The sequence below is a fragment of the Perognathus longimembris genome, chromosome 14 (genome assembly GCF_023159225.1).
Source record: "Perognathus longimembris pacificus isolate PPM17 chromosome 14, ASM2315922v1, whole genome shotgun sequence".
In the NCBI taxonomy this organism is placed as follows: Eukaryota; Metazoa; Chordata; class Mammalia; order Rodentia; family Heteromyidae; genus Perognathus; species Perognathus longimembris.
Window position 1 is genome coordinate 1,155,622 of NC_063174.1, and position 12,240 is coordinate 1,167,861.

At 63.0% G+C, this 12,240-nt stretch overlaps 1 protein-coding gene across 1 annotated transcript; it reads right to left on the reverse strand.

Annotated features, from left to right (window-relative positions):
* Positions 1-1,205: 1,205 nt before the first annotated feature.
* Positions 1,206-8,622, reverse strand: Slc22a17 (solute carrier family 22 member 17). Its single transcript, XM_048362874.1, has 11 exons — positions 8,576-8,622; positions 8,154-8,469; positions 7,162-7,641; positions 6,973-7,076; positions 4,705-4,859; positions 3,144-3,309; positions 2,821-2,966; positions 2,573-2,678; positions 2,184-2,401; positions 1,664-1,775; positions 1,206-1,568 (listed from the first exon to the last, which is right to left on the reverse strand). Exons 1-11 carry the CDS (start codon positions 8,620-8,622, stop codon positions 1,280-1,282), a joined length of 2,139 nt encoding a protein of 712 aa, XP_048218831.1. The 3' UTR covers positions 1,206-1,279.
* Positions 8,623-12,240: the final 3,618 nt, after the last annotated feature.

Here is a 12,240-nt window from a genome sequence, read left to right on the forward strand (position 1 = left end):
CAGTGTGAGTAATAACGGCAAGTGAGAACGCGAGCCCTGCGCCGCACTGCCAGCCCGGGTCTGGGGTCTCACCACACGCTCAGTAGCCCTTTGATCTTGGGAAAGCTACTGTCTCAGAGTTCAGGTTTTCAGCTGTAAGAGTATGATACTGGATGACATTGTTTCTTAGCATTCAGTCCCACTTCTAACCGCTGTCTTGCTTCCCCTCTTAGTAGTTGTATAAAATAAAGCTGGAGCTGGGTGTTAGTAGTTCATGCCTATAAGTCTAGCTACTCAGGCGGCTGAGACCTGCGAGATCCTTCAAAGCCAGTCTGGATGGAAAAGTCTTCAAGACTATCTCCCATTCACCAGTAAAATGTCCAACAGGAAGCATGGCTCAAGTGGTAAAACACCAGCCATACCAAGAAAGCAGGGCCAACGTGTAAGGTCCTGAGTTCAAGCCCCAGTACCAGCACCAAAGAAAAACAAGGGTGGGAGTGGTATGTTACGCATGCTGGACAGTCACATGCTTGCTAGAACTCTATCTTCAGTGGCGTTTCCCGACGATCATGTCCACTGGACTTTATCCAACCCTGACCAGACCGGTCCCAGTTCCTGCCCACAGTACTGGGCGGCCGCTCAGGTCCTGAGCTTTCAAGGCTAAGGTCTGCTTCTAACTGCGAGTCTCCCATTAACCTGCCCCCGCTGCCCTGACAGACTCCTGTTTTGTATGAGTGCACTGAAGCCCATGTTCACCAACGCTCGCTGAAGGATAGCACTGCCCTGAAGGGTGGCTCCTGGCAGCAGAGCAAGCTGTAGGTAAGCGGGAGCGCCCCTAAGGTGGCCCCTGAGCACAGAGTCCAGGGGAGGAAGGGGCTCCACCGAGAAGCTCTCGCCCAAGAGACAGAAGGACCCAGGAAGGGAGGGAGGTCTAGGCTATGATCTGCTCATTTACTCAAAATGTCTTTATTGAAACAGAATGACAGAGCAAGGACGACAGGTCTGGGAGGATGTCTTTGGGCACAGGATGGAGCCCAGACCCAGTGGTGACCGGGTGGCACTGTCTCCCCCGGCCCCCTGACTCTAGCTGGGGAGGTGAACGCGAGCGGGCGAGCGGGCGGGGAGGAGACGCGGGTGGGGGCAGCCTCTGAGCTCTCCGCGGCGGCTGGCGTGAGGTGCCGGGGAGCCATGGGGGGGTGGGGGGGGGCCGCCCGGCCGCCCGTCCGTCCGTCCGTCCTCGCCCGGGCCCCCGCACTGCCTTCCCGTCCGTCCCGTCGGGAGCAGCCTCCCGGCCGGGCGCTCAGAGGGCGGGGTGGGGGGGGGCGAGCAGCGGGACGTGGTCGCAGCGGCCGGGGGGCGCGTGCGGGGGCAGGGAGGGCCGGCGGCCCGGCTCGGCGTCGCGCAGCCCCTCGGGCAGCAGCTGGCGCCGGGTCTCGGGCAGCAGCAGGACGCTGAGGATGCAGAGCAGCGCGCAGGCCGCCAGCACCACGTGCTGCAGGAACGCGCCGTGGCCCATGTGCAGCCGCTGGGCCGGGCCGCTCAGCCCTCCGAGCGCCCCGAGGGCCAGGATCAGGCCCAGGCCGCGGCCCCTGGGGGGGAGGGGGAGGGAGAGCGAGAGCGGGCCCTCCCCCCCCGCGGGGCCTCCCCCACCCCCCCCCGCCCCCGCCCGGCCGCCCGCACTCACCGGACCGTGGTGGGCACCACCTCGCAAGCCAGCAGGGTGCTGAGGATGGCGGCCGCCTGGGAGGAGAAGAGCCCCAGCACGGAGAAGGCGGTGACGGCGGCCTCGTTCAGATCTGCGGGGCGGAGGGGCCGCGGGCCATGGGGGGGGCGGGGCCGCTGGCTCGGGGCCCCGCCCCCCGCCGGGTCCGCCCCGCCCCCGCCGGCTCGGGGCCCCGCCCCCTCCGGGTCCGCCCCGCCCCCGCTGGCTCGGGGCCCCGCCCCCGCCGGGTCCGCCCCGCCCCCGCCGGGTCCGCCCCGCCCCCCGCCGGGTCCGCCCCGCCCCTCGCCCCGCCCCGCCGAGTCCGCCCCGCCGGGTCCGCCCCGCCCCCGCTGGCTCGGGGCCCCGCCCCCGCCGGGTCCTCCCCGCCCCTCGCCCCGCCCCCCTCCGGGTCCGCCCCGCCCCCGCTGGCTCGGGGCCCCGCCCCCGCCGGGTCCGCCCCGCCCCCCGCCCCGCCCCCCGCCGAGGAAGGGAGGGCGCTCACAGTCCCACAGGCCCAGCAGCACGAGCGAGGCGAGGCCCGTGAGCGTGACGCAGAGCAGCAGGACGCCGCGGCGGCCGAAGCGGTCCGCGGTGACGCCCAGGAAGACGCAGGCCAGCGCCGCCGCGCCGCTCGCCAGCAGCGCGCCCAGGTAGAAGTCCGACGGGCTGCCGCCGCCCCCCACCGGCTGGTAGCAGTGGCGGAGGGCGTGCGCGATGAAGCTGCGGGAGGGCGGGGAGCGGGGGACGGCACGGGGCTCCCAGCGGCCCCGCCCCCGCCTGCCCTCCCCCAGCCCTCCCCCCGCCCCCCCTCCGCGCCCTCCCCCGCCCCCCACCCCCGCGCCGTCCACCCCCACCCCCCCGGCCCCGCCCCCAGCTCACACCCCGGCTCACTTGGTGAAACCCAGGATAAGCAGATTTTTCCAGAGGTTGCGGTAGTTGAGGAGGGACGCGAAGGAGAAGGCGGATGTGGCAGGGAGGGGGCAGGTGTTCTCCAGTTCTAGGCCAAAGAGAAAGGGGGGGACAGAGAGAGAGAACGCCTATCAGAACAGGCAGCTGAGAGCCCAGACGCCCCCCCACGGAGGGGGGACCCCCCCCCCGCCCCAGGTGTCCTCCCCGTGGGAGCCCCGCCCGCCTCTCACCCTGCAGGGCCTCCTGGGCCTCCTCCCCCAGCATCTGCCCGTGGGGCCGGTTCCGCTCAGCCAGGATCCTCAGCACCGACTGAGCCTCCTCAATCTGCCGCTTCACTATGAGCCATCGCGCCGACTCCAGAAACAGACCCGGCCAGCTGGGGGTGGGGGGGGAGAGTCACAGTGACCCCCCCCCCTTCTTCCCATTTTGTCTCCCGGTCCCACCTCCTCATCCAGAGATGGGACATTCCCACCCCCGGAGGCGCTGGGGCAGGCCTGGCCGGGGCGGGTGGGGAAGGGCCGGGCTGCAGGGTGGGGGGGGGGGAGATACTAACCCATAGAACAAGAAGAGGATGCAGGGGGCAGTGATCATCCGCTGCAGAAACCGCCAGTCCTTAGAGACGAGGGCCAGGCCCAGGAACAGGAAGTGCCCTCCCACCCCGACCAGCTCCCCTGCCAGGGCCACCCGCAGCCTCTGCGTGGGATCGCACAGCTCCAGGCCTGGAGACATGGGGTGGAGGGAGAGATGGAGGGAGAGACAGAGGGGAGGAGGGAGGAGGACAGAGAGCCAGGTCAGGCCCTGAGCCGAAGTGACAGACAGCACCCCAGCCCACAAACTAACCTTGGGGAGACAAGAGGGAGAGGCTGCTCACCTCCTGCTCCTCTCAAACCCAGGGGGGGCTGCAGGGTGCTCTTTTACACTGGGTCTCTTTTGACCTTAATAGGACCTACTCCTTGTCCAAGGTCAAATGGCTTGTCAGGATTTTATTTGGTAAGGAGTAGTGCGGAGATCAGCTCTTGCAGGGCTGGCCTTGAACTTGAGATCATCTTAAGTCAGAGTGGCGCTGTGGCTCAAGCGGTAGAGTGCCCACACTGAGTGAAAAGCTAAGGGGTCATGCCCTGGCCCTCAGTTCAAATCCCAGTGCACACGTGCACACGCGCGCACACGCACACACACACAGATCATTCTGCTTTAGCCTCCCACCAACCCCTCCCCCCAAAAACGAGAAAAAAAAAACAACCCCACACCTGACCAGGATTTGTTTTCCTTGGTGATACTGGGATTTGAACTCAGGGCCTTGTCTTGTCCTTACTAGGCAGGTGCTCTACCACTTGATCCACGCCCCCTGTCCTTTTGTGCTCTGTTGTAGGATCTCTTGTTTTCGCCCTCTGGGCCAGCTTCGGGCAGATCGTTCCGTCTATTGGCATCTCAAGTAGCTAGGACCACAGGCATGTCCCGCAATTCCTGGCTTACTGATTGAGATGAAGTCTTTCTTTTTTCCTCTAAGATGCCCTCAAGCTGAGACTCTCCCAATTTCTGTCTCGAAGTAGCTGAGATTACAGGCTTGAGCCACCTCATCCAAGCAGGGTTTTACTTTTAAAATAAGAATTCTCTGGGGGCTGGGAATGTGGCCCAGCAGTAGAGAGCTCGCCTTGCACGCATGAAGCCCTGGGTTCGATTCCTCAGCACCACAGAAACAGAAAAAGCTGGAAGCGGCGCTGTGGCTCAAGTGGCAGAGAGCTAGCCTTGAGCAGAAAGAAGCCAGGGACAGTGCTCAGTTCCTGAGTGCAAGGCCCAGGACTGGCAAAAAAAAAAAAAATTCTCTGCCAGCAGTAAGCCCAGCTCAGGGCTTTATGGACATTTAGGGGCAGCTTGGTGCCAGTGGCTCACACCTGTAACCCTAGCTACTTGGAAAGCTGAGCTATTATAAGTTAGAGCCTGCCCAGCAGAAGCAGGAGGCTCCGAGTTCAAACTTCAGTACAGATTCTGCTGGAAGTGGAGGCTGAAGACAGGGCTGACCTCTAGGGGGCAGTGGGAATTGCCTGGCTACGCAGAAACGAAGGGATGGGGGCTCGTGGGGGCTGAGGCAGAGGCTCCGCCAGGCTGCTACTCACGCATCAAGTAGACCCCCAGGTCGACGCCAGCCAGCAGAAAGCCCAGGAGGAACCGGAGGGCCATGACGCCCGTGGAGGAGCCGGCCGCGGCCCCGCCCACTCCGCAGGGGCCCACCAGACCCAGGGCCAGCAGGACAGTCCCGCGACGGCCAAACCTGCAGAGACGGCCTGCTGTGGGCGCCTGGATGCTTTGTGGGAGGCGCTGGTACACCCCAGCCGTCCCCTCGTCCCCCTGGGGGCACGAGGGGGAGGGTGTGGGAGGAGAACTGGGCTGCTGATAAAGATGGGAAGAGGCGCCTGGCTACTGGACACTGCGGCGTGGCTGTTCCCAAGGGGAGGGAACAAACCAGTGACTCTTGGTGAGAGGGCTATGAGTCAGAAACCAGGACATGGAGCCTTGTGAGGTACCCCTCGGAGGGGAGTGGGGCGCAGTGTGGGGCGTCTGAGCAGCAGGTGACCCTTGGGGACAGGACTGTGGGTCACCGGGGGCGGAGCTTGTCTTGCTCAGACTATGCAGAGGAAATGAGGGTGACTGATGGCTGGGGTGGGAGGTAGCTCCTGATAGGTAGAGGCGAGGCCACTGTCCACTGCTGCGTGGGGACGGCACCGGTCAACGAGGATAGAGCTACCGGGCTTAGGAAAGCAAGTAGTTGACTCGGGGGCGATGAGGCCATTGGAACCGAGACCTAGACCTTTTGGTGCACAGGGTGGTCAGCGGGACAAGCTATTTGCCAAGAGATGGAGCGAATGGTCCATGGCACGAGGCCTACGAATCCACGGTGGTGGGGTGACCGACTGACCAGCGAGGGTGGACTACTCAGCTTTGGGAACGGTCGTTGATTTGAGGGGTGAGAAGATGAGTCCATATGGACGGAAACGAAGCTACAGTCCAGGGGGTCCAGACCGTGAGAGATGAGCCTGTTCCCGAGTGGTGAGGGTCAAGCAACTGGTGTTTGTGGATAAGATCCAGGGAGATAAAGGGGGGCTGAATCTTCGGAATAAAGCTACTCATACACTGGAACGAGGCTGTTTTTTGTGTTTTTTTTTTTCCCAGGAGGATGGGCTTAGGGGTTGGGCTGGCTGCTAATTTTAAGAGACTGCATTACTGAGTTTTGGGAGCGGCTACTGTTCTACAGGAATGAAGACACAGAGATGGGCTACCCACTTCCAACTGTAAGGCCCGCTCCTGCGAGGACACCCACCGTGCAGAAAACCCCGCCTGCCTAAGGCCTCAGCCCGGTACCCAGGTAACTGGCATACCTAGACGGAGCCACCTCCCCTCCCCTTCATACCTCCCCCCCTGCCCTTGATAAGGCATGGGGGGGGGGGTCGCCCCTTCTCTCAGGCACAGGCCAGCAGTTGGGGAATAAACTTTTCTCTCCTGCCTGAATACCACGCGGTGCTCTCCTTTAACAAACCTTATACCAACCACCGGCCCTCAGGTGCCTGTGTCTACCGGGCAGTGAATGACTACCGATAGTAGAGAGCCAGACTCCTGGATTCTGAGATGCCCGGGGCCCACGGAAGCCGGGGTGTTACGTCCATTTCCAGGGAGCTGGAGACTACCGGGGTTGAAAGTCGAGAGGACGGTCAGCGGAGCGGCCAGGAGTGACGGTGTGCAGAGGAACGCAGCCATGGGGGGGGCGGGGCGGGGTTTGACACACACGGGAGCGACTGCTCTTTGGGGACCAGGGCACTGGGTTGGGAGAAATGTGGATTTGGGCCCAGGAGGCTTTGAAACCTCTGAGGGTCCAAGAGGGTGGACTTAGCAATGTGTGAGGGCCGCTCTTGACGGCAGATCCCGGAGGCTAGAGTCACGCAGCTTGTACCTGGGGGCAGTTACTGGTCTGCGGGGCCCGGGCCACTGCTCGGTGCCCGAGCCATGGGTGGAGTTTGACGGGCCAGCGAGAACGTGGCTGCTGGGCTTTAGGAAGGAAGCCAGCAAGCCGGGCAGTCAGGAGGCGCGTCTGTTCCTCCCCAGTGGTGGTAAGGCAGGTGGTTGGGGCGCTAGGGACTTCGGGGCTATGGCGGGGGTGTGTGGGGCTTGGGGCTGTCGGGACTGTGGTCTTTGGAGATGAGCTCTGGAGGCGAGAGGCAGGGATGGAGCTATGGGTCCACCTGTGAGGCGGCCATTCCTCTGCGGAGGCGGAGTGCGGCGGAGGCCGCCGAGGGGGGCCCGTGGTTCCTGACCTCTTGCAGCTCGGCCAGAGGTTGGGGCTAGTTTCCCCGGCACCCCTCTCTTGGGCAACCAGCCCTGTCTGTCCTCACCTGTCTGCCGGGTAGCCCAGGAACAGGTAGCCGGCGGCGAAGCCCAGGATGAAGAGGATCTGCTCCAGGATCACCTGCCAGCCCAGGTCGCACACCAGGTCCCACTGGGGAGGGGGAGAGGGCGCGGGTGAGGCCCGGCCGGCTCTGCCAGCCCCCTCCCCCGCCCCGCCCCTGCCCCCTCCCGGCCACCTGGCCGATGGCGTTGGTGGTGAGCACGGGCAGGCCGTTGTAGTCCCAGTCCTTGAGGCAGTGGTTGAAGTCCGGCGGGGCGAAGCCGCTGCAGGCGGGGTCGGTGCTGGTGGCCAGGCGGCTGGCGGCGCTGGCGGCCAGGGCGGCGCCGGGGGGCCCGCTGGCGTTGGGGGGCTGCTCCCAGCCGGGGGCGGAGGCGTTGGGGGGCAGGGCCCCGTAGTGGCAGTGCAGCGGGGGCGCCAGCGTGAAGATGGGGTCGGAGGCCAGGCCCAGCGCCACGAAGAGCACGGGCAGGCAGCAGAGGCCGAGCTGCAGCTGCTGGCCGCCGCCCAGCGCCCCGACCTGCGCGAGCAGCGCCTCGAAGCTGAGCGGGCCCGCGGGCACCGCCAGGGACAGGCTGCTGCCCAGCCCGTCGCCGCCCGCGCGCGCCCGCTCGCCCTGCAGCTGCTCGCCGGGCACCGCATCGCCGAGGGTCCCCACCTGCGGGGAGGGGCGGGGCAGAGGGGGGAGCGCGCTGCAGAGGGGAGGGCGCGGGGGGCGGGGGAGGGCACGGGGGCGCGGGGGCGGAGGGGGGAGCGCGCTGCATAGCGAGGGGAGGGCGCTGCAGAGCGGGGGGGGGGCAGAGAGGGGGAGCGCGCTGCAGAGCGAGGGGAGGGCTGGGAAGGCCCGGCACGGAGGGGGCCGCGCGGGGCCGGGGCGCAGGGGAGCCGGGGCGCAGGGGCGCGCGGGGCCGGGTCTGGGGCGCCGGGGCGCTGGGGAGCCGGGGCGCAGGGGCGCGCGGGGCCGGGTCTGGGGCGCCGGGGAGCCGGGGCGCAGGGGCGCGCGGGGCCGGGTCTGGGGCGCCGGGGCGCAGGGGAGCCGGGGCGCAGGGGAGCCGGGGCGCAGGGGCGCAGGGGCGCCGTGTCTGGGGCGCCGGGGCGCACAGGCCCACGGGCGCGCGGGCCCAGCGGCGCGGGGAGCGGGTGGCGCAGCCGCGGGGCGCGGGCACTTACTCCGTTGGAGCTGGGGGCGATCTCTACCGAGCTGTCGATCTTGTTGCCGCCCCCGCCATTGGGCTCGGGGGTCCCGGTGGCCACCCGGGGAGCCAGCTTGCCGACGGCCGCGGCCCCGGGGGCCGACCACAAGGATGCGCGGTTCTCAGGCCCAGCTGCGCGCCAGGTGCGGGGCCCGGGGAGCCCGGAGAGACCGCGCTCCGCAGCTCCGCCGCCGTGGGCGCCTCCTCGGTCTCTGCGATCGCGGGGCTGCTTTCCCCTCCCCTTCCTCCAGACTCTCCTCCCCTTCCACGTCACCAGAGCCCGGGCCCAGACTCTTCGTCAGAGGGAGGCAGGAGGGGTGGGGGCTCGGTCGTCCCTTCCCAGGGTCTGCGAGTCACTGCGGTAAAAAGAGAAAAGGGCTGAAGGACGACCGGCCGCACCGACCAGGGCCGGATTCCTCCTCTGCTCCCAGGTCTCCATCCTTCATTCGCTCACCCACCCACCCACCGTCCTTCGTGTCAACTTGAGGAAGGTTCTTCCTATGCTCCAGGCCTTGTGTTAGGCTTTGGAGATAACAGGATGGACAAGGCCACCTTGGAGGAAGTTACTTGGGGGCAGGCAGAGGGCTTATTCACGTGGGGAGCCGGCATAGCCCCCCAGCCTTCCAGCTCTCGGGCCTCATCCTGACCACACTCTTGAAACCCCACTGCTTTTCATCACTTGGCACTGCTGGCCACCTCTTCTCAGGCCTCCTGGTAGCTAAGTCCCACATTCCTGAGGTTCTCTTTCCTCTGATCCTTTTCCTCAGGGCGGGCTCATACCCTCCTGGTCCTCTCCACTGCAGTCTGCAATCCCGAGACTCGGTCCTCGGCCCTGCTCTGGCCTCATCCAGGCTTCCGTGACCACCAACACCAATACAACAGCTGGCTCCTCCGCACACATCTGCAGCTTTCTCCTGAGCGTGCCTCGGATGTCTCCTAGGGGCCTCGACCTGCCTTGACCAAGACCAAACTCGCGTTCCCTTCTCTAACCTGCTTGTCTTCGAATGTTACCTTCTCTACCCACCTCCTTATCCCCCACTTGTGGTGAGATGCCCAGAGTCCCGTACAAAATCCTAACCATTTTCTGTGTCGTTCTGATACTCTGCTTCTCTGCATCCGTCCTTACCACTTCCACGGAGTGCTACTGTAGCATCTTAGTTCCCAACTGGTGTTCTACATCCTCTTTGTTTCCACCTCCTCTCCCACCTGTTATTTTGGTGTGGATGGAATGATCCTCTCAAATTGAAGGTCTGATTGTGTGTTGTGTGTCCCCCTCCCCCCACCTTGAACAGTGAGTACACTGAACACCTCACGGGTGGTCTTGTGTGAGTGGTCACATGCTCTCTGCAGCCCATTTCGCTTCTTTCCTCAAAGTCTGCATTCCGGCTACTTGGTCTTCTTTCAGCTCTTCTGGTGTTACAGGGCCTTTGCACAATCTGGCTCCTGTGACTAGAAGGCTGCATGTGAGTGTGTGCACACGCAGGTCTTGGGGCTTGAGCTGTCCCTGAGCGTTTTTTGTTTGAGGCTAGTGCTCTTGCCACCTGGGCCACAGCTCTACTTTCAGCTTTGCTAGTGATTAATTGGAGATACAAGTCTCGTGGACTTTCCTGCCTAGGCTAGCTTTGAACTGTGGTCCTTAGATCTCTGCCTCCTGAGTAGCTAGGATAACAGGTATGAGTCACAGACAGCTAGAAGGCTGTAAATCAAGATTTACTTTCTGTGACAGTCCTGGGGCTTGAACCAAGGCCTGGACACTAACCCCTAGACTTGCTGCTCAAGGCTGTCATTCTACCACTTGAGCCACAGATCTACTCTCAGCTTTGTGTTGATCAGTCAAAGATAAGTCTCTTGGACTTTTATGCCCAGGCTAGCCTCTAACCCATATCCCTAGAACTCAGCCCCCTGAAGAGCTGGAATTACAAGATTGAGTCACAGTGCCCAGCTTAATCGAGTTTTCCTCGTTAGTTAGCTCTCAGCTCAAGCATCTTTGCCCCAGAGAAGGCCTCCCCAACTCTTAGAACCACCACCCCAACTTGGATGGGCTAGTAGCAAGTGCGTCACTTGAAAGCTCGCCAGCAATGCCATGAGGGCCTTACCATTTTAACCCCTGAGCCATAAACTTCAGCTAGATTCTTCAAGAGATACGTTTGGGAAACTAGACGCTTGATACTTTATAATTCCTTTTCCTGGCAAAGGCTGGAAAGAAATGTCGTCTCAGCTAGGAAATCCTCCTCCTTTCTCTCTATTGCACTAAACCCTCTCCTTTTTTTTTTTTTTTTAATCCCTCTGGAGGTGCTGGGGTTTGAACTCAGGACCTCTTGCTTGCTGGGCAGTCCTCTCCCTCTGAAGCCATGTCTACAGCCCCAAGCCCTTCTCTAAAGCATCAAGCAGTCTACTGTCTCCTGCCCCACAATTCATTTCAACATCTCTTCCAGAACCACTATGCTTCTATCATCACAGCTAACAGCACTCTGGGGGCTTGTCTGTCTGTATCCTTCTGTTGGTCTTGGATAACCCATTGGTTGTGTGGTTCTGGGCAGTTTACATGCATTTCCTTGTTAGGACCTCACAACTCTGCAAGACCAGTGTGGCCTTGAACTCAGTACCTTGCCACTGTCCCTGAGTACCACTTTGAGCCAGTTTCACGTCTGGTTTTCTGTTGGTTACTTGGAGCTACGGGTCTTGCAGACTTTCCTGCCTGGACTGGCTTCAAACCATGGTCTTCAGATCTCAGCCTCCCAAGTAGCTAGGGTTTCAGGTGTGAGCCACCAGCATCTGGCTGGTCATCTTTACATTAAAGCTAAAACCAAGTCTCAGAGGGACTGGCGTGATTTATCCAGAGTCCAGGGTAGACCTGAGATTTGAACTGAAACCTCTGACCCCGGTTCCAGGTTGATCTCTGAAAATACTGTCTAGTAGGAAGAAGGGGCCTTCAACATGCTGTGGGCGAATTTCGTTGGCCCCAGAATCTGGGAAAAGTTTCCCTTGGTAATGACAAAAAGCCACAAATGGAGGAAATGAACGCACAGAGGTGCCAAGAGACTAAGGTTGCCTTTGAAATGGATGTTTCCTGACCGGCTCTGACCGGCGCTGACCGGCTCACCGCGCCAAGCTCTTGGGAAGCAGGTGGGAAGCGATAGGTACGCGGCTCAGGCTGCTCCCCAAGCCCCGGGCTGTTCCCCCAGTCCTGCGGCCGGGACGTCGAGCCCACGGCGTTCCTCTGCTGCCTCAGCTCCAGCCGGTGTGTCCGGAAGGCTGACCACGCGGACTTGGGAAGCGAGTGTAAGGAACTCCATTCTCTTGGCATCCATTTGGCCGGGTCTGGCCTGGGGCACACACCGAGGTGACCTTTCCAGACCTCTCTCCCCACCTGGATCCATGAAATAAAAGCCCCGAGGTGGGCAGAGCTCTAGCCCCTTGGTTTTCATGATGTAAGTCAACGTGGGAGTGGGCTGCCGGCTTTCCCGGCTTGGCTCACGGCTTGGCTCCTCTTCCCCCGGGCCGCCTGCTGTCCCTGGCCGCCGTCTTCTCCGGCAGGCTTGCTTTTCCCCGCGCTTCTCGTAACTGACCCGCACGTCCGTTCCGTTTCACGGTCGCCTTTCACCGTGAGCGCTCCCGCTTCCACAGGGCCCAGAGCAGAGGGTGCTCACGGGGGTCGCGTCTCCCCTCCCAGCGGGGCCCAGGGCCGGGGCGGCAAAGGGAGGGGCGCCAGGCCAGAGCCCCAAGAAGCAGAGTCGGGGAGCCAGACCTCAGGGTTTATTGAGGTGCACGTCCCTGCCCCCCATCCATCCGAGGGGAGGAGCCCCCGGCGTCCCCCACACCCTTACACCCCGGGGGGCACCCCTGCCCATGGGAAGGAGACGGGTTCTGGGTGGCCCCCAGTTTCTGTCACTTGACTTCCTGTGTGCCACACGTCCAGAGGCAGGAGGCCGGGCAGTCCCCTGCAACCCAGGCTGAAGAGGCCTCGCCCAGTTCCCCCCCCCCCCCGGGGGCCCGGTGCCGCCCCCGACACAGCAGGGGACGTTCAACATAAATAATTTATATAAAATGGCTTGTACAAAACG

Coding starts and splice junctions, on each gene's coding strand:
- Slc22a17 (XM_048362874.1), bottom strand. CDS start 8,622: ATGAAGGATGGAGACCTGGGAGCAGAGGAGGAATCCGGCCCTGGTCG. Junction 7,642..8,153: donor TCGCCCCCAGCTCCAACGGA/GTAAGTGCCCGC, acceptor CCCTCCCCGCAG/GTGGGGACCCTCGGCGATGC. Junction 7,077..7,161: donor CCACCAACGCCATCGGCCAG/GTGGCCGGGAGG, acceptor CCCCCTCCCCAG/TGGGACCTGGTGTGCGACCT.